This window comes from Notamacropus eugenii, chromosome 3, assembly GCF_028372415.1.
Source record: "Notamacropus eugenii isolate mMacEug1 chromosome 3, mMacEug1.pri_v2, whole genome shotgun sequence".
Taxonomy (NCBI): Eukaryota; Metazoa; Chordata; class Mammalia; order Diprotodontia; family Macropodidae; genus Notamacropus; species Notamacropus eugenii.
In genome coordinates this window covers 89,603,604-89,630,554 of record NC_092874.1, presented here as the reverse complement: position 1 = coordinate 89,630,554, position 26,951 = coordinate 89,603,604, and the positions used below count along the sequence as shown (strand labels likewise).

Below are 26,951 nucleotides of genomic sequence, written 5' to 3'. Positions count from 1 at the left end.
TAGGCGATAAAGATTTCTCCCTGGCAAACAATGAGAATCACCTGATTGAAACCTTGTCTCTCTTTTTGTTAATACCCATGTCACCTCAAGGGTTATTATCATTCTTTACAGGTTGATGTTGGATGAGATGTAGGGAAATTCCCGATTGCTCAGAATGTTGCTGTGAAGTTAGCGGCTAATAGAAAATGGCAGGAGTACTTTCTAACTCTTCAGTTGCCCTGCTAGCTTTTCATAAAGTTTGAAATTGATATTAATATTTTAACTCCCATTCACAAGATCTTCCTGGGTCTCAGCCATGCTTAATTAGCTGACATTTGGCTCTGTTAAACAACTTGGATGCAGGTTTATTAACATTCCCAAAAGAAGAAAGTTACCGGAATCTTTATCATCTCGAAAATAGAAAGCTGTGCGCTCTTCGACAGAATCACATTTGAGATCGGCCAGTTTTCCAACTATAGCGATACTCCTTAATGATGCTATGGGCAATAGGACCCACACCTTCCTAAAGAAGCTAACTATTAGAACCTGCTGCTACTCGTGCACTTGCCATTTTTCATATTATTATTTCACTATTTACCCTGTGGTTGGCCAGAATCTGCATACGTAGCAATAAATTACATAATGGAGTTCAATAGCATAATCTGAAGGAATCTGGTGAAATTCCTATTTTTCTTTCTTTTGGGGGGTAAGATTCGATGACATATGCTTACATTTTTGCTATAGGTTTCTTTAAAAATTTATTTTCTTGTCTTTGATTTGCTTAAAAGTTTGGAGATACTCTTCAAGATCCTCAGCCTATGACTACATGGGACTTTTTGTTTTGTTCTGAGGCAAATGAGACTATTTCCAAATGCTCTGTCTTTAAGCAGACATGTTGTCTGCTTAAATTAATTAAAGTGTTCTCAATCACATTTCCCTATGTTCTAGCCTCCCTGAAAACACCAGAAGAGTAGCAAACCTTGATCTGCCTTGGACCACGCCTGTGAATTTTCTTTTCTGAAAGTGCTTACTTCCTGGCTTTTTAGATATACAATTATATATTACAGATATAATATTATGTATATTATATCCATCAATCTATCTATCCTGGAAATGGAAAACGTACCAACAAGATATTAAATATATACAGCCCTATCCTTCACATAATTAAAAATCTGAAGAATATGTAAAAAAACAGTGAATTCTTCCTTTTAAAGAAGTATAATTTTGTGGGGAGGGCATGGAGAAGGGGGAGATTACTAAAGCTTCAAGAGAGGCTGATACCATTTATTCTTTGGACCAAGAAAAGATCTTGGTCCAACTAAGAATCTGGAATTTTTAAAATCATCTTAGCTTTCCAATTTCATTTTAGCAAATGGTCTTCTAGCTATTACTTAGTTCCTCATTCTGTAGCAAATAATCTAAGGGTGATTGGTTTCACAATTACCTAGTGAATGACAATTAACAACTTAATTATGTACAGAAAAAATAAAAAAAAATGATACAGCTCTATGTAGGAAACTATCCAATAAAAGTACTGTACAGTTGAAGTCACCAAATCTGGCTTAGATTCCTTTCTTGCAACAAATTCTACACAGCCCATAATACCATAATAATTAATGTCTTATTTTCAGGGTCAATAATAATACTAAACTGGAACACTGAAAATTAATATGCAACTTCTAAAATTATATTTGAATAAGTATGATTGCATATATGATTATATATGAATGTATGTGTACATATATAAGTGTGTGTGCATATGTATATATACACATATATGGCACAATAAATGTCAACCTAGGCAGAGCTATAGGAATTTAAAAATAAGACCAGTTATTGACCTTTTTTGGGGGGGAAGGGAGTTGTCTTAGTAAATAAAGTATTGATCTTTCCCGTTTGGGATTTTGGCTCAATTCCACTCTCTACTCCTAAGTGAAATGAATTCAGTGTTCTTGGCTTATTCTTAGCAAACAATAACCCACATAACAAAAATAATCAGTTTATCTCAGTCAATTTGGTCTTTATTTTATGAGAAGAGGTTCACATGAAGCTTCCATGGAGACCAAAATAAATCATATCATAAAAAGTACAATTTCAAACTATATGTCCCCAAACAGTTCTCTCTCCCATCATTTAATAAGAAGTGCATGATTCTCATATTTTCCTGGATTTTTATTTAAATAAAAAAGATTTTAATTAAATTGAATTATTTTCTCATTTCTTTTACTTGACTTTCCTCCCACCTTAAGAACCCAGTTTTTGGTGAGTATGTATCCATTAAGAAATGGAAAAGTAGTTACAAAGGCAGTTAAGATGGTCTTCTATTACTCTCTATTATAATTTATTAGCAAAAGTTAGACAAGTCATAGTGGCCAAGAAGAGTGAAACTTGGATTCATAAGAAACACATTGGTATGGCACAACCTTTTTTTAATGAACAATTTAAGCAGCTACAAATATTTTGATGAGTTGACCAAAAACTAAAAAAACAAAACAAAACAAAACAACAAATTACCCAAAATGATCTTTGAAATTTTTATAGAAAGGAAATAAGCATTGCCAATTATACGTGACACCAAGATATCAAGACAAGATATTGAACCACTTTCACTGGGAAATTCAAAAAGAATATGCACACAGAAAAAAATCTTAACAAAGCAGTACATGGTAGCTGTGTTAGTAAAATATATTTATCATCTACATTCAAAACACAAACATCAGCATCAGTATAAAGAGGAGAATATGAGTTAGTCTAGGGGAAACCTGCATCCATCTAGTAAGCACATGACCAAAAATTAGAATTTTCCAGCTTGAAAAAATTTTGGTTGAAGAATTTTTCAGTCAGGGTGGAAAAGTATTCCAGAAATTTGTTTGTGATTTGGAATAGGTTAATATTTTTAACTGCAATTTTGGAGTGGACCAGAAACCATTTGCTAAAATGATATTTTAATACAAGACTAGTAAGTACTCTTTGATCTGTATCATCTTTCCATGAAGTTAATTCATTCTTACAAGTTTATATTCCCATCCAGAGCATTCAGGACAATGTTGATTTAGATGCTAATTAAATTTTAAGCAGATGTGTTTCCATGTAGGTTTAATATAGAGGGATTTGTGATACAAAAGACAAATTATAGTTTAGTCTCCTTATTGGAAAAAGATGATCATTATTTATTAATCCTATTTTTATTTTATATCTACTGTAGTCTTAAGTAGAAGAGTTCAGACAAATTGTGGTATACTCACTGTGATTTGTGAAGAAAGAAGAAATATTTAAATGCTTTAAAATAAGGCTTGTATCTCTCTATTTTAAAAACTGAAACTGTCTTAAGACTGACAAAACTGTTTGCGGACATAATGTCTACCCACAAAAAACAATGAAAATGAATGAAAACTCTTTACTTATTTTCCTAAACTTGAAAAGTTTTCTTGCCGTACATGACCAAAAATGTGTTTTCTGAATAAATATGTTACATGTGAAGTTTCTTTTTATACAAATAGTTTTACTCTCTGTCCTATTGGGCATAGACTTGAATCATTGTCAGTGAGTGAAGATGTACAGATGTTGCATAAAGTAGAATTCCATTGGATAGAAATTATATAGAAAATAGTCCAATAATTAGATTTTTATTACTCATTCAAAAGGCACTTATTAAGCATTTACTATGTGCAAGTTGAATTTAATTGAAGGCACTGTATCAAGCATGGTTGAAAGTTATATCTTCCACTCTAACAAAGCCTTGTTTCTCCCTTTCCAACAACAACGATGACAATAATAATGGTTTCTCTGTATGCTAGTAATAACAATTTTGCCTAAGCAAGATATTCATTGGTAAAACAAAGCATCTCATTTATGGGATCTTTTAAGAGGATATTGCATAATAAGCAAGAAATAAACTTTTTAGGTCATTGGATTTAGATTTTGATATTTTATAACTTAGAATAAAGACCAGATTCCATTATGATTCTAAACAAAAATGATTAACTTCACATTTGTTATATCTTTTTTTAAAAGTTTATAAGCTTAAGGTAATTATCTTATTGAAATTATTCCCTTAAGAAAATCAGGATAGACAATATTAGCCCTGAGCTAGAAACTATTTGCCAGTAACTATTGCCTGACTTCAATTTCCAATCAGCTGTTTGAGTAAAGTTCTTTTCTAACCAAAAAGCCATCTATTCAGAGTGCATAATTTGCTAAAAATTTATTAAATTCTTACTTGTGTTTATAGGACATCTTCCCACAACCCTCCAAGAAAAATGCATTTGTCAACCAAGTCTCACACTGTCAAAAGCAACAGAATCGACATGGATGAATTCTGTAACTTTACCTTCAGAAACTATTCAGAGGAATGAGTTAATCATTGTGTTTTTCATCTTTAAAAATTTTTGCTCAATTTTAACCATCAAAGAAGTTAGAACACATTTAAGACAGAGGCATGAGTACTGATTATGATGATGAAGGGCATGTAGCGACAGAGAACATAGGCATTGACCTTTGGGGGAGGGGAGAGACTGTCACCTTACTTGTCCTTATAACTAGTAGCTCGGTCGTCTTAAAACTCAGTGTGGCTAGTAGAGGAAGCATCACAAAGATCTGGAAAAAGAAAAGTTAAATTACATTACTGCCATGCTCATTTAGCTAGACATAGTTTTGGAGGTATGGTTAAGCAAAACCTTCTCTGACACAAGTTTACCACTTGCCACACTGAAAGGTACCATGTTTATCATTTCACCAAAACAGCAGTGATCAAGAGGGGATGGACACCTAGGTACCACATCCATTCTTCTTTTGAACTCTGTTGGTGCCAGTGATGTTTGGACTGTTCCCGGTCAATAATTCCAGCCCTGTATTTTAAGTTTAAATAGGTTAAATCTGGCCTTTGCACACTGAAGTGAGTACTTTCCTATGTTGGATATTAAAGGCAAAACTAGCTGGAGGTTGAAGGGAGTGAATATCAAAGGGTATGTTTATTTAAATGCTTGAATATACATCTTGGAGTTCTCTACAACATTCTGTGTCCTATCTTTTCAATTGTTTCATGAAAAAAAAATTTGCCTGGTCAGTTAGCCTTTTTGGGGGGGGAAATGGGGTTGCTTTATTTTTTTTTTATACTTGAGGTTTTAAAACTATAGGATGAATTATTTGAAGGATATGTTTTAAGAGTGTGTGTGTATACATATACACACAATACATACTAACACAAGCCTTTTGAATTTATGATGAACTAGAATTTGTTCCCCACCTCAATCTGCTTTAAATTATGACTTTTTATCCTATTTGGATCAATCAGAAATTATTAGGAGAATCTTTCACCTTGACTGTGTTTTAGGGTCACCTAAATTTAGGGTCATTTGCAAATTATTGACTTCTGCTCAGCAAAATATCTTTTCAAAGAACATAGGGTTTTGTACTCACCCAATAATCTTATGAAGCAGACTCAGTAAGTTCATTCTTACTCTTTGACTAGGAAAAATTTTTCTAATGAGAAAAGACCCCATAATCTTCTATCTCATGCCCAAGATCAAATTGTATTGAATATCTTTTCCTGTTGATTGGAAGGGTAGCAACAACAAATGTAGATCCGAGCACAAGCCCTTAACAACATTTCAAAATGATGGCAAAATTATCATAGACATCCCTAGAAATGCTACATCTGACCCAAAGTTGACATGAGGTTCATTTCCTCTTTTTCCCTTATTATTGGAGATGTAATTGTAATTGCTTCATAGGAGCCTTATCTTTGCTGACAGATGTTTATGTTTATCAAAAGTCAGGTTAAAAGAGTCACTTTCCCAAGACTCTTCTAAATGAAGGTCAAAATTCAAAATCTATAGATTTGCAAAGTCACCACTGTATCAATTTTAATGTAAATTTTTTTAAAAATAGTATTCTTTTTGTTTCTATAATTAATTTTCAAAAGACAATCAACCGTATGTTTTTAACAGCTCCTAGGACAGTGTTCTAAACACATAGTAGGTGGTCAACATAGATATTTGTTGATTGATTCAGTTTCCTAAACATAAAAGCATGCCTTTGTGCATGTGGCAACACATGTTTATATAATGATATATTTGGAAAATAGCCATATTTTGGAAACTGTATCACTAAGAATATACAATAATGACAAAAGAAGTGAATGGGATGCTTTTATAAAATAATAGAGTATTGCTATAATCATATTATCTATAAGATCTGGATCTTTAGGTAACAATTTGAATGCAGTTAGATTTTTTCAAAGGAAGACACTTTTCCTATATTCTAGGACCATTCTTGAAATCAGCCAGAAGTGTTGAAGACAGTCTACTAGCTATTATTTTCTGCTATACCCATCATTGCTGTGCTTTGTTTTTACTATGCTTTTTAGTTATTTACCCTTCTTCCCCCCTAAAAAAAATTTTTAGATTTTTAAAAATGTCATTGATAGCATACCATAGATGCATAACCTTAAATCGCTTTAAAAGGTGGGGTGGTTTTTATGTTAGCATTATGATCTCCACTTAGGTGTAATTTATAATTTATTCTGCCTTTATTTTTATCAAGAAGATTCATATTCATATAAAAACATACCTAGAAAAACCCAAAGTATACTGGCAGCTATAGCACTGGTATGCTATTCTGCATTTTGATTGGTTAACTTTCAGTGTCTTTACTAGTACTTATACTTCTAGAGAGCCATGGTTATGTTTGGCATGGTAAATGCTGATTGGAATAAACTTTACTTTTGGTCAGATGCCTATTGATGGTAGTCTGTCTGAATACCTTTTATTTGAATCTTCTAAAATAGCGATGATTTCAGAAGTTTACTAATCCAAATGTTACTTTCTTAGTTATATTTAATTCTTTCAGTTCTGTCTATGAATATATAGACATATTTACATGTATGTGTACACATATGATGTGAAAGGGAAAAGATCATGAAACATTTTAAAACCCAACCAAAGTAACTTCCAAGGAGGTTTTCCCCTTCCATTCCTTCTAGCTAGATGGTTGCTGTAAACATTTCATGAAACTTTTCCAATCCCTTCTGTATCACGAGACTGGTGTAGATGAATTATTATTATGGAATTATGTTAAATAAAAAACTGTAATAAGCAGAAAAGTGCAGGCAAACAAGAGTGCACACAAATCACTCATGAATATTTTGTTCATTCCTGGATAAGTGGGTCTTTGAACTCTGGAAAACTTGTCTTAAAAAAAAAAAAGCCATCCATCATTAGCAAAGACTGTAGCACGGAGTTATTGATGGTAATTTCTGCTGTCACTACATAACTTATCTCAAAGTATTCACAAAAATTCTCAATTGCCAAATGGTTCTGACTTCGTCACTCTCCTCCTCTCAACCCCAGCTCCCAACTAGATTCTGACAGAAAACAACCAAGCTGTTTGCATGGGGAAAAAATCCTGAAATATCCAGCAAGCTGAGACTTCTGGTCTATTTTATTATAATTTAGATCATAAAGTTTAGGCTTTAGTAAACAAATATTTGTAACCCATATTGGAGGAAAGTTATATAAGTGAACCATCTGTTTACAACTTTTTGGCCCTTCTGCTTCATGTTCATCAGATTTTGGTAGGAACAATCTGTTAAATGGTATTTTGAACTTCCAGTGGAGCATACCACTATTGTAGCCATTGATTTAAAATCATTAATGGCTTCATGCATATTCTGTCATTGTAGCTAATGAAAAAACTTTCCAAAAAAAGAAGGTCCAATTTAGACTCTATTCTTATGAAAGTATAGAAAGGAATTAAAATTATGTACTATTGTTTTACATACATGTATACATACATACACACATACACACTATACATATTACAAACCCATAGAATGGATATGGGTATCAACTTTGCACATAGCAAATTAGATATCTGGAATTTTTTTCTGCTTTCAGAAAATATATATACACATATATATGTTTCAAAACCTGTTTTTAAGTATGTGTTTCAGGAACTTTTGTTCAAGCAAAAATGTTTTGAAGTAGATTTCCTTAAAATAATAAAAAAAAAAGATCCACTCAAAAAGGCTCTCACTAGCAAACAAACAACAAAAAACTTTCCAAGTTCTTAATAGTTTCGGGTTACATCTCATTACTGATGCAGCACTGGCTAGCACTAACGTCATAAATCTTCGACAACTGGGAGACAGCACAGAGAGAGTCTCTTTTCCTGAATGGAAATCAGTTTCTAAAAAGAAAGAGAAAAAGTCATGCCTGAGATTTGTGGCTAACACTAAAAGAGAAGGTGCCAGATAATATTTTGGGTGTTAAGATCCTGGTGAAAACAAATGTGTGGTAAAAAAAAAATTGTGATATACCTTAACAGCCTGCATGGGTTTGGGTTTTGTTTTGTTTTGTTTGCTTTTAATCTTACATGGTGGCATTCTTGATTTAACTACAGAAGAAGTCTTAAAATCAGTTTGTTGCACCAAAGTAGTAGACTAGGTTTGAAAAAAAAAACCAAACAAACCCTGAAATAATATTGAGAGAGAGAGAGAGAGAGAGAGAGAGAGAGAGAGAGAGAGAGAGAGGAGAGAGAGAGGGAAAGCACATGTTACATCAGACACAGTACCTGATTTTTCACTGCACAACTTGTCAGCTAGATGGTCTGCCTCCTGGGCGATAAGTGAGAATATTTCATCTTCATATTCTTCTATTATAGTTTCACACTGTAAAAATATAATAAAAACACATGGGTATGTGTACACTATTTATATACATATATATGCATAAATACACACATACAGAGCTCCTTGTTAGAAAAAACCCAGTAAAATTCTCATTAGAGAAGGCTACAAACTCATATTATCAGGATAGTCTTTTTTTTTTTTTTTTTTTTGGTGCTACCCTTTTCATTCTAGTAGATGATTGTACTGGGTTAGCACCATTCCGAAAACATTAATTACATCATTTTCTATGATAATATAACTGTAGGGTTTGTAGAGGGAGAGGGAAAAGAGTTTATTTCTTATTATTTAATTCTGTTTGTCATCTTTAAATTGATAACTCATTATGGGAGCTGAAACTAGTCATTTATAATTATGAATTTCTTTTTAAAACCCACAATGTTTTAAAAAAGTAGATTTTTGGTCAAAATGCTTCTTCACATTTAACATAATAATTCACTTTGTGGTTTTCTCTAAAGTGAAGACAATTACCATTCCTTATTAATCCAAACAAAACGCATCTTCAATTTCACTGTGGATAATGTTTGACAGCTACTTATGGAAGTTTTTTTAAAAAGCTAACTGTAATTTCGACAATGGGGGAGTGGGGAGAAGTCTGACATTTTATAACAGGGAGAGAGGGGTTCACACTTGCCTCATGCATTTGGCTAACCTGCAGTCTAACTTTGGCATATCTCTGAAGTTCAGAAGCATCTTTTTTTTTTTTTTTTTGTGGTCTCCACTTCCAGGGATTGGGAATGTGTTTCATGAAAGCTTGCTATCATCTTACTCAAAATTTCTTGTTTACTATTTGAAAAACCAAGAAATAATGGAATTTTGGGGAAATGATTTTAAAATTTATTACAAATAAGTTTATTTTATAATGTGAAACACAAAACCATTCATTTCTATTCACACTCCTAGAGTACTTTTAGAACTGAAGTAGTACCTTTACTTTTTAATTAAAATTAAGTCAAGGGTACCCACAGGCCTTCATTTCAGGGTTTCAGCAAATCTCAGAGTTTTGCCAATAAGAGAACCAAATAAACATTTCAATCTGACTTTTCCACCATTTGGTTCCAACACTGTTAAGGCCAGAGAAATATATTGGTATATATTTTGCAAGGCACATTTTTGCAAACCAGAAAGGGTGGCATTCTTGTAAAAGAAACATTATTAGAAGACGGAATTGGCATAAAGCCAACTACAGTACTTAGACCTTTGTTTAACTAAATTCTATGCCAGAATATTTGAATTAATTCAGTAGAAATTTCTCTTTATTCTACAAGGCCTTGGGTAAAATTAATGACAACCCATATTCCTCTACCCATGATTTAGCTATAAATATTTGAAAATTACCTTAGTATTAATTTGGATTTTAACTGAGGAATAATAGGTCCTGATTTCTTATATGAAAATATGTAAGGAGACTGTGTTTGGCAACAGCCAGTGCCTGAAATGATTTCTCCAAATGAATCAAACAATTTTGAGTACTTTTAGTTTTGGGGTAAGTAAAGTCCAAACTACTTAATTTTTGAATAATACTCTTAGTTAGTATATCACCTGAAATTCCCCTTGGGTTTCTCATAAGGCATGCTTCAAATTGAATTACTATACTACTCTGAAAAGGCAGTAGAATGACAAAGTGTTATTAGCTCAATCTCTGGCATTTCTGCTTAGTGCTATTAGAAACTCACTACCCTGCCAAGCTGCAAAGTGTCTTGATTCATCAGTAAAAAAAAACATGAGCCAGCTCTATTTCTATGGAAAGCCCAACCTGGATTCTTAAGAGGATCGCTTACCGCAAATTTCAAAGGTCTGTAAGCATCAGAGTAAAAATAGAATCGTTTAAATTCTTTGTATATTTTGTCCCCTTTCCTTGGAGCAAATCTCTTGAACTTCCTTGCACTGGTTTCAGAATCATCTTCAAGTTTGTAGTCATTCATTCTCTCACAGACGGTCTCCAAAACTTCTGTTAAGAATGCCTCTGACTGGGCTAAGGGAATCTATCATTAAAAAGGGGGGGGGGGGAGAAGGATTTCTTAATTTTAATATTACTCAAGAGACCTTTGGAAGTCAGATTGCATGTGGAAACTGACATACGTAAACTCCGCACACATCCAGGCATTAATCTCTAAGGCTACTTAGTTACTCACAAAAATTACATACATAATTTACAAGGTTAGCTCTTGCTTATGTAGCATTTTGCTTTTTAAAAAAAAGGAAAAAAAGCCCTGCACACATTTGAAAGCTCACAGCAATCTCTACATTCAATTAAAAAAAACACTATATATGATTTATATGTATATTCGTACCTATTTATGTATATTTTATGTACATAGCACACAACAGACTAAATACAGCACTAAACCCACCAACTCTGTCTGATATTTTATTTCTCCATGAGGACAAGAGTTTTCTTGTTACAAATTCTTTGCTGTTTTAGCTTAAGCAGAGTTCTAGAAAAGCTCTAAGAAGACCCTTGGTCCTGCCTTGCAGCTAGCTAGCTGTTCATCAGCTCTGATGCAGCTGTTTAATCCTTCCCAAGAGGTTTTGCAAGAAGGGTTGGGGTTGGGGTTGGGGTTGGGGTTGGGGAGGGAGGGGAAGAAAGAAAAGAAAAATAATGGCTTACGCAATTTAACTTCTCCAAGGTTCTACTATTTCAGCTTTATTTTAGAACAGCTGGTCCATGTCTTTGTCCGTTCCTTTCCCTTCAGAATTCAGCAAGAATTCAGCAGAAACATTTAGACACTACCTACATACTTAGTGAGGGTCTCAACAGCTAGTGCTCTAAGGGTCAAAGAGCACCCCTCGCCCTTGGTAACCAGGACAAAAAAACTTCTCTCCAGTCTAGACAGGTCAAGGTGCACGATGCTGTGGTCCCTGTTGCTCCTTCCGGAAGGGGGCGTGAACTGAAGCCAAGTGCACAGTAAACAACAGTGCTGCATCCTTCGGCCTTTAGAAGATTTTTTTTCCTCTCTCCACCCTCTGCTGATCAAAGTAGGAAGTTTTCATGACAACCATAGTGAAAGGGGCTGAATCACAAATGAACTCGATTTCTGCAATGTTGATATATCCAGTCTCCATTGTCTCTTTTCAGACACAGTATGAACCCTTCCGGTCTCAATGATTACATTACAGAAGCACTCTCACATGTGCTCCCCATTTACACAAAGGTTTCCTTGCTTCACCACCATCTGGCCACAAATCAGATAAATAAAAGCTCGAGAATTAAAATTGAAGCCAAGTTTTTGTTTGTGGTGTGTTTGTGTGTGTGTGTTTTAAAAACTAGGTTCTATTATGATTCACACTCCCCCCACCCCCATCCAACCCTAGTCTCAATATGAAATCTACCCTTTAAAAAAAAAAAAAGTGAAACTCTGGAAAAGAATGCAAAAAGACCAACACTGCTGATGAACTGTCCTCCGTCCCCCTACATTCTTCGAGCACATGTGCACAGCTTGTAACTCCCTCATGTTCCAAAACTTGACTTTAGTTTTTTGGTTTAGAAACACATTGCAGGTTTATGCATTCAATTTTGTAGAAATTTCGTTTTAAAAATAAAAATCTGCCAGGAAACTTGATTTATCCTCTGGAATATTAAAAATCCTAAAAACTCATGTGAATTGTTTGGGGATGAAGAAAATAAGTACCAACATATAGTACAATTTGCTAAAGTAAGTGGTTTTTAAAATACGTACTCTAACCACAAGGGATGCTTTAGTTTTATCTTTGGGGAAAAAATGCTCACACTACAAGCAAAACGTTATGTAAGTTAATTTCAATTTAGTGTCAATAAATGACATATTAAGGACCTATTATGCACAAGATATATTAAGATAAAATTATGCATAAATTTACAAATAAAATAGAATTTATAGGTAAAGTAGAAATGTAGTTTAAATAACCATATTACAATAACTAAGGATTAAAACAAGGTACATTTATCACTGAAAAGAAACTATAAAGGCCGAGCTGAATAGTTGAATTAGCTGACCAAGGGAGCACATCAACAGAAGGATTTTCCTAGTGGATATATTTTAAATATACTTAAGCATTCACTGTCTGGTTGCCAGCAAGACAGTATTTTATTTTTCAGTTCTGAAGGCAGATCCCACCCCCTTTCAAATCCAAATGCTTTTCAAGAAATCTCACCCCTTCTCTCTCTCTCTCTCTCTCTCTCTCTCTCTCTCTCTCTCTCTCTCTCTCTCTCTCTCTCTCTCTCTCTCTCTCTCTGTTTCTCCTCCTCTCCCCCTTTTCTCCCCCTTCCCTCCTCACAACCAATCAGAAAGCTAATGCAGTAACTTTGGGAAAATATATAGGATGACATCACATGGCTGACAAGTATAAGATTTTTGAAAGACATCTCCTAGAAACTTTGACATCATCTCAGAGATGATTACTAACCACTATAAACATTTTGATGCTAAATAGAAGCAGTATTTTTTCCCAAAGAAACTGACTTAAATACCTACTTGGTTATTTAATGGATAAACCTGGAAGCTATTAAACAAGTGTGAAAATGCACACATACACATTCCAATAGTATACATGGAAGTCAGTATAAATTGTTTCTAAAAGAGTTTTATTTATCTGGTGTGTGTGCACAATTATTTATCAAAGGTCACCTCCCCTTACCTCCCCATATAACTTAACGGTTTTTCTTAGTTTTCAAACATGATACCTGGATCTTTAAATAAAACAGGATATTACGTGGCTTTAAAAAAATACATTATCTTTAACAGGTGCCACTATGATATATTAGCTGAGGCTTAATGTGAGAATTCTTAAAGCAGGAAACTGTCCTTAGTGTATTTAGCTGGTGCAACAAAACATCACAGAAATGATTCACAAAGGCCTTCCTGCCCATTTTTTCCTTAAGAGGAGTCACATAATTATTCAGTGCTCAATGAAACTAAGAAAAAAACCATTAAATAACTTCCTCTGGTTTGATCAATTGCATAAACGATTTCATTTTATATTGTCAATAGCAATGAATTTGGAAATATAGATAATAATGCCCATAGTCCACGCCTTTCAGCTCTGAGGAGACATACTTAGGGGAACTTGTATGATGGAGTTCAAAGAATTGTACTTTCCTGAACTGTCCTGAGTAAATTTAAACAATGTTCACTGAATAATTGAGCCTCTTTTTTTTTCTTGAAAAGTGTTTTGATACTAAGAGAGTAATAAGTATTGGACAAGTGGAATAAGACTAAGTCTTTCTTTCTATACTGTGAAGATTTTGAATAGTACTTGTCAATAAAGCAACTCCTATTGTAATCTTACCGGAGACATGGGCCTCCACCCCTAAAAGACCGTCTCAGAGATACTAACCTCATTAAAATATGAATGAAGAAGGCAGCCATCATTGTAATGGGAGAAAGCCATTTTACCCAGCACAATATTTTCTTATCTGCCGTTGCTTTTATGTGGGCACCTATGTATTACATGATCTAAATCTAAAATTGAGCTCTGGTCTAACATTTATTGCAATTACAATATACCCAAGATGAAAGTTAATTTTGAGTGTTCTAACTCTTCTCCAACTCTTGCTTAGTGTTCATGTGTATAATATGTAATTTGTGGTTTTAAAAAATAGAATTTTATATCTATTTACAGTCATTCTTCCAAGCCTGCCCAGGTCAAATGATAATCCAAATGAGAAACATCCCTTGATCCCAACTTTAAAATTGAGAGAAGTCATGGCAACTTTCATCTATGCTTTTAGCCTGCAGAAAACTACAGCCGGTGAATTTATCAGAGACTACTGTGACAACACTTTAATAATAGGCAATTACAGGATGCTTCCCATGTTTGTTCATTACTATGTCTCTGTTAATCTGGTAGTAAATTTCTTGGTTGATAGCTATCACAAGCATCACCAGGAATACAATTATGTTCCAGGGCACAATAATAGGTGGGAACTGTCATTGTGGGAGAGCTGACTATTCCAGGCCCAATCAGTTAAGCTGAAATAGATTTCAACTCATTTTTAGAGTTCCACACTTTCATCTTCAGGATAATGGGCTGCTGTTTGCACTATTTGGCTACTTAAAACTGATCTAATATTATTGCCAAGAGTTAGTCAACGTAGAAATTTTAATTGCATTGAAGAAAATGTTGTATGCAGTTTAAACACTAGCTTTTCATCCTTAAAAACATTGGAATCATTTCTGATATTAGTTTAAAGTCAATATTTAGAAGGGAAAATTCAAAGCCCTCCTTTGCTCTAGGCTACAGCAGAGGAAACATGAATTCTGAAACTCTTGCAAGGCTGATGAGATATATAATTAGCTATTATGTTAATTGAGTCTGCTATGAGTTTGTTGTATGAGATTTCTTCATATAATATGCAAATAGCATCTAAGGTTTAGTTTTATTAGGCAATATAATTAGAAATCTTCTAAAGAGTGAATTTCAATGAGGAATAATAAAGGTTGGTAAAATTTCAGTTTACTGGGGAACAGAGAAATTGCAGCCCATCTGGACTTAATCAATAAAAGAGGTTTTAGGCAGCATATGTTTAGAGAGCAAAGCCAAACACTGTACCAGATAGAGAAGAATTGCTCAATCCATCTTTTCATCATAGATTCTCTGTTAAAAGGAAAATGAGTTTCTTTCATAAATGTAATTTGGGGACAGGATTTCTGATTTTAGTGAAGTGACCCACACAAATGCCATGATAAGTTTATAAATATCACCCACCCCAAACCCAAGAGGACTTGAGCAACTATAAAATAACTCATTTCTATAAATTCATTTCAAACCAAGTGCTTCCTAAGCATTTCCCACTTCTGTTGCTGAGTAGCTATGGGATACCAATAAATTAGTTAGTATATGCCTGGGCTCTTCAGACTACCAAAAGAAGACCAACATTACTTCTAAAAATTCAGCCACCCATATCCTACAGTTTCAATAACTAAATCTCAGTCATATTTCTCATCCTTTAGTTCTTACTTTGCCTAACAGTGACAAATTATATATTAAGCAAAATAATCTAATTGATTATTATAAATCACTTTATAGAATGTTAGAAAATGGGCAACATTTAACAACTGCCAGCTTCCAAAAATTTTTTTTTAAGAGAACATTACCTGTCCCTTGTTATGAGATATAAATTTGGTTTTTGTAATTTTTAAAATTCTCAGTTAATCTTGTTCAAAAGAAAAACCGAAGAGTAACATTCATAATTGCATAACAGAGAATTCAAGTAAAATCAAATAAATCAATTCAATCCCCAGGAAAGACACTGTTCATTCCCCACCTAAGAACTACTATTGTCTTGGACTTTGGGTCCATTTACATGAAACTTTCTTGAGCTTTTGCCCTCTAGCCGACATGCACCAGAGCACCAGATTAGGATACTAGTGAGTTTGGGGTTTTTTTTGGTAAAATCATTTGGCAAAATCAACAAAGGCAAGAGGGATAGAAAGGGCAAGAGCCTCAAATAACAACATATGCACACATACATACATATTTGTATATATAAATGCATATTATAAATGATCTTAGAAATATAGTTGCTATTAGAGGAATCTCTTCCATTATTTCATGTCAGATAAAAAACATAGCCCCTCCCTTGGATCTAGGCACACCTGATTAGAGGTATGATATATGCTAGTCAGTGATGGGTACAGCTTTATTTTTTCATTTGGTTTGAACAGAATAGGGAACAAATGGTATGCATGGCTTTATCTCTGAGCATGTTTCACGATTTTTGGTTCAAAGAGAATTGGTGTGACCTCCCCACCTCTGGCCCAAAGAGTAACCAGGGACTAACCAGTTGTTATCAGAATATAATGCTGAGACAACCATCCTTGCAGGCCACCTTCCCAAACAGAAAGAGTGAAAAGTCACATTCTTGGAGACTTCCCTGGCATTCCCCAGCACTGTCATTTGTACATATGGCAACCAGGAAGAGTCTCTGTGAAAACATTAGGGGGTTGGGAAGAAGATGGACAAGTACATTGGAAGATCAGATGAGAAAATGTTCCATCACCACAGATGTGGAATCATACACACACACACACACACACACACACACATACACACACACACACACACACACACACACTCCAGGTCCTGCCAGACCTACATGCATTATGCGTGTGAGCCAGCTGGTCACATAGCTGACAAGTAAGCAAGAAAACTTTGTATGGCTTGAGAGTGAGGCCAGAGACAGCTGCAAGGAGAAGGGATGAAAGGTTTCCTGACATTCTGCTCAACCTTACCCATTCTTTATTCACAAGAAATAATGTGGAGCTACTGGCGCCCTAGATTCCACCCCTTTCCAGCCTGGTCTCGGCACCAGCTAAGCAGGGTGCAAATATCACACACCATCTCTATCCTTGACCTACTCTGTCTTGCTGTCTTTCTCCTAGGAACCATTAGGAGAATAATTCACTGTTGACTTCAGGTTTCTGGCTTGGAAAAGTAAAGGGAGGTAAGAAAAGAAGGAAGACTTCTGGTATAGCTGCATGATATTTCCTACCTCCTCAGATTACTAGGGTCACGTCTGACAAAATTCTTGTTTGCCTTCTGCTATCTAAGATGCCTATTGTGCATAGACCTCCACAACATTGGAAGCCACCTCAATGGTCACCTAAGATGATACTAAAACAAAGCTGAAATAGAAGGACACAAAGTTCTGCAAAACCCTTACATAGGTTATCCCATAAGAACTCCAAAACAACAATGGAAGGTGGGTACCTCATTTTCAAGATGAGAAAATTGAAGTCCAGACAAGTGAAAGGATTTACCAGTTACTAAGTATGAGAGCCCAAGGGGCTTCCTCATTCGAAGTCAGCATTCTACCTACTAAGTCATAGACCCTCCTCCTCACTTACTAGAAAACCAAAAGTAGAGTTTTTATGCCCCCAAAATAAAGAGCTCAAAGGGGTATTTATTCTAAAGTTGTTCTAGTGCTTAACTAGAACTCACTGGCACATGACCTGTAAGATACTGCTTAGCTCTAAGGAACTAGAAAAGTTCTCATTAAATTTGGTAGAGTCTCAAATAGGATGGTGACGAGAGGATCAGACAGACTTAGGAGTATTTATGCCAGTACTTAGAAAAAAATCTGAGATAATACAACACCATATTTAAATATGGCTTTAAGATATGTACATATGTATATATATATATATATATACATATGTATCACCACTATATTTAAAAGCGGCTATATCTTATTTAATCCACACAACAAACTTGGGAGGTGGTCAGACCTTGAAGTCCTAACTCTGTCACTACTAGTTATGCAACTCTGTGCAAGTTACTACTGTGTGCCTCAGTTTCCCCATCTAAAAATTTTGGGAAAAATACTTGCAGTCCTTAACTTTACAAGATTGTTGTTGGGGACAAATGCTTTGCATCCCTTAAGGAGTTATGCAGTTGTGGATTATGATTGTTAGTGAAAATATGATTAGCCTTATTTTCCAGATGAAGAAAATGAGACAGAGTGGTTAAAATGATTGGATCAGGGCCACACAGTCAGAAAGTGGCAAAGTCAAGGCTCAAACACAGGTCTTCTTATTCCTAGTCCAATGTGTTTTTACCTACCTTGTACAGAGTGCATTTCATTTTAGACAGAGAAAAAAAGTGAAATGAAACCATTTCACTATGCCTAGGAAGTCCTTTGGGCAGCTAGGTGGCACTGCAGCAGATAGAACACTGGGCCTGGAATTAGGATGAATCATCTTCATAAGTTTGAATCCAGCCTCAGACACTTACTACCTGTGTAACCCTGATCAAATCATTTAACCCTGTTTGCCTCAGTTTCCTCATCTGCAAAATAAACTGATAAAACCAGCTCATTTACTTACATATATGTAAACCACTAAGTATCTTTGCTAAGAAGACCCCAAATAGTGTTACAAAGGGTCAGACATCACTGAAATTATTGAACAATAACATATAAAACAGCAAAGGAAGTCCTTTAAGTCAAGACCACTTAATGGTAACAGGAGGACTTAGGGTCCTCCAGAAAGAAAGTGGGGTGACATTACACTCATTCCTATCCTTTCTAAGGTTAGTTCCAGGGAAGCTTTGAACATCTTCAGTGGAGACAAACCTTCAGTCTTTGAAGGTTTTATTTTCTTTTAAAAAGTCAAAAGCCATCCAGAGTCAAATTTGGAAAATATGATGGCTGAGAAAGCTAGGTAATATTTCCCCCTACTTTTTAAAAAGAGTGATAATAAGATAACCAGACTTTATTTTCTCTTGTGGCTTGTAACCCAGCTATGAAATTCTGATGCTGTCATTAAAAAAAAATGGTTTCCTTATCTTCTCTTTGCATCTCATGTGCCTTAACAATAAAAGTTAGTTAAGTTTTGTGTGATACAGAATAGGGCAGGTAAGGAATGTAGGTTCTGGAACAGGAGACCAAGAATATGGCCAGGTCAGATTTTTCCATTTAAGTCTCAAATGATCACTTGTAAGATAGATAGGGAAGGTATTTATTATCCCTATGTAATAGTAATACCTAGCATTTATGGAGCACAGAGGTTCCCAAAGTTATTTGGCCTACTGCTTATTCAGCACTCCCCATGAAAATCTACTTTCTTTTAACCCTTAAGTGTTTTTTTTGAAATTTGCATCATTCCAAAAAATATATGTTTTTAAATGATTCATCTTAAATTTAATAATTTATTGTAAATTTGTGAGGGTTTTTTCCTGCACTGAAATTTTGATGATGTAATATTTTATCATGTAACTATATAATATAATATTATAAACATGTCATTACATGCATATATTTCTGGTGGATGCATGATGGAATTCCCAACAACGTGAGACATACTCACCTGCCAACATTTGCTTGTTAATACCTATCGGAGGACTTGACCACTCATCGGTTATAACTCGCACTTTGTGTTTATTTGGAAAATAATATCACTACAACTTTAACTCTGTTACACAACAGATGAAACATGTATGGACAGTTTTTTGAAATCTTCTTCTCTTTCTTCTTTCCTTACACTTCCATCATCCCCTGCACTCAAGATTATTACCGTGCCCCCTTGGATTATTGTAGCTCCCCCCAGGGGGCACCATCATCCACTTTGGGAACCTATGCATTTTGAGGTTTGCAAAACTTATATTCTCTCATTTGATTCTCACAACAACCTGGGGAAATAGCCTCTATCATTATCCCCATTTTACAGATAAGGAAACTCAGGCTGAAAGAGGGAAGTGACAAGGCTAGTATCTGAGGTAGGATTCAAACTCAGACCTACATCCTCTAGCTGAAGAAGTTGAAGGAATAGTCATTAAGATCATGCAACTGGTTAATTAAAAAATGGAGACTACAAAGCAGCTCAGTATTGCCAGATTTGGCAGCTCTGTCACTTAACAGCCAGGTAGTCTTGGGCAATTCATTGAACATTTCTAAGTTTCTTCATCTAAAAGGTGAGGGAGTTAGGCTCTGTGGACCCTAAGGATCTGACCAGTTCTCGATCTATGCTCATGTGATTCTACAGTCTCTCAAGGCCTTCATTCCCTAATTTCTAAAGTCATTCATTTCTTAAATAAACATTTATTGACACTTTGCTAAGAGCTGGGGATACAAAAAGAGGCAAAAACTAGCCCCACCCCTGAGAGAGAGAGAGAGAGAGAGAGAGAGAGAGAGAGAGAGAGAGAGAGAGAGAGAGAGGTCGAGAGAGAGAGAGAGAGAGAGAGAGAGAAGAGAGAGAGAAAGAGAGAGAGAGAAGCGAGAGAGAGAGAAGAGAAGAGAGAGAGGAGAGGAAGAGAGGAGAGAGAGAAGAGAGAGAAGAGAAGAGAGAAGAGAGAGAGAGAGAGAGAGAAAGAGAGAGATGAGAGACAAAGAGAGAGAGAGAAAGAGAGGAGAGAGAGAGAGAGAGAGAAAGAGAGGGAGAGAGAGAGAGAAAGAGAGAGAGAGAGAAGAGAGAAAGAGAGAGAGAGAAAGAGAGGGAGAGAGAGAGAGAGAGAGAAAGAGAGAGAGAGAGAAAGAGAGGGAGAAAGAGAGAGAGAGAGAGAGAGAGAGAGAGAAAGAGAGAGAGAGAGAGAGAGAGAGAAAGAGAGAGAGAGAGAGAGAGACAGCAGGCAAACAAGTACACACAAAGGAGCTCCTTACAGGATAAACAGGAAATATTAAAAGAGGAAAGGCACTATGATTGAGAGAGGTTGGAAAAGACTTCCTATAAAAGATGGGACTTTTTAGCTGGGACTCAAAGGAAGCCAGGGAAACTAATAGGTAGAGTTGAGGAAGGAAAGCATTCTGGGCATGGAGGACAGCCAGAAAGAAATCCTGGAGCTGAGAGATGGAGTGTCTTGTTCATGGAGGCCAGTGTCACTGAATCCAAAAGTACATGGAGGGGAGTAAGCTGTAAGAAAAATGAAAAGGTAGGAGAGGAGAGGTTATGAAGGGCTTTGAACCCAAACAAGATTTTGTATTTGTTCCTGGAGGCTATAGGGAGCCACTGGAGCTTATTGAGTAGATTGGGAGAGGAAGGTGACATAGTCAGACCTCCACCAAAGTGAAGGAACATCACTTCATTACCTAAATGGAGAATGGATTGGAGTGGGAAGAGATCTGAGGCAGGCAGATCCACCAGCAGCCTATTGCAGTAATGCTAGCGTGAGGTGATAAGGGCCACAGTGGCAGCGTCAGAGGAAAGAGAGGGTGCATATTTGAGAGATGCTGCAAAGATAAAACTAAGAGGCCTTGGTCACAGATTGGTTATGTGTGTGCGCGCGCGTGTGCGTGAAAGATAGTGAGGAGTTCACGATGACTCCTACTTCGTGAGTCTGAAGGACTGTTGTTTACTCTCTATAGTAATAGGGAGGGTAGAAGGGGACAAATTTTCCTTGGTCCCCCAAATCTAGCTTACTCTGAGAGTTTATATTATGAGGTTTTCATCTCCTCTGGACTCAGGATTTTCTAGTTTAGGAAACTTTACCAAATTAGGAGCAGATTGAGTCCAGAGATAATCAGCAGCAAAGAACTGGCCAAACAGAGTACAGTGTATAGAGAAGAGATACTAAGCTCTTGTTAGTTCTTCATGTGTCCAGAGCCGTAGAAATACAAATATAAATGTAAGTACTTATGGGCTACAGTCTTAATCTCAATTTAAAAAGTTTTATTGGTCAGTCTAAGCAAGGAAGACATAGGCTTTGATTAGCTCGAAAGGTAACATTAGTTTGTGTCCATTTTTTTTTATTTTCTAAAAAACCAATGAGAATCTCAGAATCATTTCATACATTGCCCCTTCCTGACAGTGGAGCTGCCCAGGAAACACTGATCGATAGCTATAAATATAGATAGATACCTACAGCTCTAGATCTCCATACCATATATCATTACTAAAGTCAAAGCTGACTAATAACAGCTATAGAAAGGAAGAATAATTCCCAAATTCATGAATTACTCTCTGACTCACACATCTGTTATCAAGGCAAATCGTGCTTATTATAAATTAAGTGACCTGCTTTATTCTTTTTGTCTTCCTTTTTTTCTATTTTTATCTCTAATGCTTAGCACAGTGCTTTGTACACAGTTTAATAAATAAACTTTAATAAAGTTTAGTAAGATTAATAAATCATTCATTCATTCATTCATTCAAGGTCATTGATAACCATGAATCAATGAAAGTGTTTTTTTTCAGTTTTCACAAATATATAGCAATTAAACAGTCCTAGGATTTCACATCAGAGTCCAAAGAAAAGTATAACCCATAAGAGGAGTCATAGGACCTTGGCACTGCATTGAAAGTGTGTGATAATTTTAGGAGAACTCCTCATGTGTATATTAACACTTGTTTTAAAAAATTAACCTAGAAAGAACATTCTGCTTCATAGTATGATATCATCAGGGCAGCTAGGTGGCACAGTGTGCCAAGTCTGGAGTCACGAAGACTCCAGTCTCAGACACATACCAGCTGTGTGACCCTGGGCAAGTCACTTAGTTGCCTAAAATGTAAAATGAGCTCGAAAAAGAAATGGCAAAACACTTTGGTATCCTTGCCAAGAAAACCCCAAACGGGGTCACAAAGAGTCAGACACAACTGAAAAATGACTGATCATCATCAATCATGGCATCATGGCAAGTACACAGAAAATCAGGAAGTCTGAATTTTGGTCCTGGATTGGCCTCTTACAATGCGACCTTGGACAAATCACAAATTCTCTGTCTCACCTTTCTCGTTTCTAAAAGTGTGATAATAAAGCCAGTGTGCCACCCCCTCTCAAAGAATATGTTGCTGGGTACTGCCCCTTTTTCCTGTCCCCCAACCCTAGCCCTCCCCTGACTCAACAAAGCCAGATATGTAACTTTTGACAAGTATTCAATATAATGTAATAATTACTGTATAAAATAATTATTATGCAAAACAATGTAATAATGTACAATAACAATGAAATGACAATAATTCATCACAGCTTACCTTTACATAGTCCCTGCTATGTGCCAAGTACTGTGCTAAGCACTTACAAATATTATCTCATTTAATCCTTGCAACCACCCAGGAAGGTAGGTGATGTTACTACCCCCATTTAAAATACTTGAGTAATTTTTAGAAACCTTGATCCTGATAGCAGGGTTGTGAGAGTAAGATTATATACATATATATTTTAAAATGCTTTGAAAAGTATTAAATGCAATGCAAATTCAAAGTGACATGCTGCATAGCCATTCAACTTAGAAGACAGAGTGGAAAGAGGGAATCCAGAGACCTGAATTCTGGTCCTGGATCTTTTACTAATTATCTTATGAACTCAGGCAAATCAGTTCACCTTTTGCATCTTAATTTCCTCATCTATAAAATGAAAGTGGTTGAACTAGATTGTCTCTAAAGGACTCCTGCAGCTCTGAAATTCTGAGTCTCTTACCACTTTCAACCTTCTTGTTTTAAACATGAAGAAAATAAGGCCCATGGGGTGCCATGACTTGCTTAGTTAAGTCACCAAGTTAGTTACTTGTAAAGCCTGGGTTTGAACTTGAGTATCCTGATTTTCCCTCCTATCTTCATCTCATTTTATTGACCTCATTGGTAAAATGAAAAGGACAGACTAGTTCCTTATGATTACTTCAAGTTTTATAATTCTATAATTATATGATTTTGTTTCCAGAACACTGTTGTCAAATCTTGAATAGACTTTTTTCTTTGTATTTTCACTCTTGCATGATTTATAAAAACAATATTCAGGATCTAGGTGTGAGACAAAATCAATTATTAAAATTTGTATTTCTGTTCAAGAATTCAATCTATTTAAAAAAAGAAAAACCTACCCAGGATCTCTTCCTCAGACTTTGGCAAAAACATGCCCTTTGGCACCTGTAAATATAAAGAGGCAGCTTTCCAATGTCCTTTCTCTCCCTTGAGTGATAGGCCTGTGTTGAATTAGTCCTGTTTGTTTATCAAATGATTTTGTCCCTTCTCCTTGGATTAAATTACTCTTAAGATAACTTTTTTTTTAGAACGTTTCTGAACGTTTGTTTAGAGAGGGTTTACTTTCCCTCTAGCAGTTTTAGTGTGGGCTAAGAATAGTTTAAGGTATCTATTTCAATTGGAAGTAAAATCTTCACAAGGCAGCTTTTTAAAGGAAGCTTTTGGATGTGAATGTAGCTCCTTGGTGACAGATGTCATGTTCAGACTATCACAGCTAAACCTGGGCCCAGGAAAAAAGAAACCAGTCCAATCTGAGTGCAGAATGCTGAGGTCCACATTAATGATAATGATGGTGATGACTAACCCTTAAGCAGTGCTTACTCACTTTCCAGTTTTTTTCTCATGTGATCCTTACTACAACCCTGAGATGGAGGTGCCATTATTATCCTCACTTGAAAAACAAGTAAATTGAGGTAAGCAGAGGTCAAGTGACTTGCCCATAGTTACACAGCTAGTAAGTGCCTAAGACTGGAATTGAATTTAGATCAGCTAATAAGTGCCTATGGCTGGATTTGAAGGCAGGTCTTTGTGACTCCAGGCACAGCACTCTATCCACAGCATCACCTAGCTGGTAAGAGGGAAAGTTTCAGTAACTTAGCTTCTGTCTATAGGTACGTTATGTCTAGTTGGCCCAAGAAACCTAACTCCTAAAGTTCTGGTCCCTTTCTTTCTGGCCAGAGCCTCCTCCTATCCTTTTGCTTCACATGGATTCTCACAGCTTTCCTTTTTTGAGCTACATGTGTCTTCAATTCCTCCATTAGGAGATGGATCCCTCTTTGAAGCCCCAGGACTCAGGAAACTGACTTTTAAAGGTTATGTGGATAGCTGAGAAACACAGTCATTTAGAGGCAGGGCCTATCATTCTTCATCCTATCACGGTTGTATTCTTTCTGAATTCACTCAAGGGACTTTAACATTTCTCATAAGGTGATTACCTGGTCGGGCCACATCTTTATAGTTAATTTAACACTTGATTATCTGGTCCTTTTTCTGTGATTATGTCTAGGAAAGAGTAAAGGAACAATTCCTTTATGTATAAAATGGGAGAAATGATGTTTAAAGTACCTACCTCAAAGAAACATTGTGAGGCTCAAATTTTGGATGTCAAAACTAATCAGTTTCGGTTATTATTATTATCACTATTGGCTAAAATAAAGCTTGGAGTTTATCTTTGAGAAATTTTCTTTCCCTCTGTTTCTCTTCTTTTCCCCCTTTTTCCACTCCCCAAATCCCATGGATGAGAGCTTGCTATATCATGGAGTTAATGCAACAGTTCTTTTCAACAAATGTAGGATCGGGGCAGCTAGATGGTACAGTGGATAGAGCACCAGGAGTCAGGAGGACCTGAGTTCAAATATGACCTCAGACCCTTTCTATCTGTGTGGCAAGTCCCTGGCAAGTCACTTAATCCCTATTGCCTCCAAAATAAACAAACAAATAAAAGAAAATGAAAATAAAGGAATGAATGGATAGATATATAAATACAGGATCATAGTTCTAGAGCTAGCTGGAACCTTGAAGGCCATTTAGCCCAATTCTATGTGGCTGGGAACCATGTTGGGGAATTGTTTTACAAGGGAGTTAAGAATCAAAAATGTGATGTGAACATCTGACTCCATGACTTTCCAAAGAAGACACAAATAAATTCGTATAAAGTAGAGTGATCCCAAGGTTTCTTTCCCCCTACTAAAGTTGCCAGGGCACATTAGTCCTCTCTCCCCATACAGAGAGAAAACTAAATAGATCTAGGTTGTCTTCTGCATTCCCCATCTCCCCTTTCAGCACCCCCCTTTTTTTATTACTAATGCACTCTCACCTCTATCTAGTACTCTAAAATTTACTCCAGATTCCCAGGGAACCTTACCTTGGTGTTTCATTGAGGTCCATGCTCCCTATAGAGAAGAGGAAAGAGCCCTAGGTCTATTAACAAAGAACTTGATCACTTAACACTTATGTGACCACAGGGAAATCATTTAGTCTCTTTGGATCTCAGTTTCCTTATCTGGAAAAGGACAGGACTGGATCAGCTCACCTCTAAGGTCTCCTCCAGATCTAAATATTTGCTTCTGTGATGTTAGATACAGTGTGACATAGTAGATAGAGAGCTGATTTCAAAGTTGCTGCTTGACCTAGGTTCAGATCCTGCCTCTGTCACACACTGGTCATGTGAATAAATCACTTATCTAGGTACATAAATTCTGGTCCCATTTCTGTTAGTGATCAAATGTTTCATTGATGCAGAAGACCTTCACAAGGTCACAAAACTGGGAGTAGAACCCTTGATAAATTACATGTTCTTTTAGTAGAAGCTTAACTGGAAACTTTTTCTTTCAAATATTGTTAAAAAATCTTACTGAAACATATCATTCTATTTTCTTACACAGTGTACAGTCTAATGAAGTTGTCAACCAGAATTTATTAAATGCCAACTATGTGCCAGGCCCTGTGCTAAGTAGTGGGGATTCAAAGAAAGTAAAACACCAGCCCTTGCTCTCAAGGAGCTCATAGTCTTGCAGGGGAGACAAGCTATGTACAAAGTATACAGGATCAGTTGAAGCTAATCAATAGATGGAAGGGGTGAACATTAATAAAGTTCTGAGGGTATTTTCTGTGATGACTGAGAGCTTTGTGAAACTCCACCATTTTGCATATCAATGTCCATCATTTGGAAATGTGGATGGAGATTAGTCTGACTGACCCCAACATATACACTGTAAACTGTTCTTTGTTGTCTCTTTCTTTTTTTTGGACAAATCCCTGGTATGAGCTTGTTTTGTTGAGATTTGCCTTCTTTCAATAGGTGGAATGCAGAAACAATTCCCAGTTATTTGAGGTTGTCTATTATTTGAGCTCTAGTTATTTGAGGTTTGATTGATCATGCTTATTGGCTTACA

At 35.9% G+C, this 26,951-nt stretch overlaps 1 protein-coding gene across 3 annotated transcripts in view; it reads right to left on the bottom strand.

Moving 5' to 3' along the window:
- Positions 1-1,977: 1,977 nt before the first annotated feature.
- CNPY1 (canopy FGF signaling regulator 1) overlaps positions 1,978-26,951 on the bottom strand; it is a 115,708-nt gene continuing 90,734 nt past the window's right edge. For 2 of the 3 annotated variants that reach the window (XM_072652120.1, XM_072652122.1), the window contains 3 exons: positions 10,450-10,653; positions 8,554-8,650; positions 1,978-4,578 (listed from right to left, as the gene is read on the bottom strand). In XM_072652120.1, coding sequence (XP_072508221.1) covers positions 4,538-4,578; positions 8,554-8,650; positions 10,450-10,653 — 342 coding nt within the window. In that variant the 3' untranslated portion in view covers positions 1,978-4,537. Of the gene's footprint in view, positions 4,579-8,553; positions 8,651-10,449; positions 10,654-11,279; positions 11,590-26,951 lie in introns of those variants that run through there. The other variant, XM_072652121.1, reaches the window with a different exon arrangement.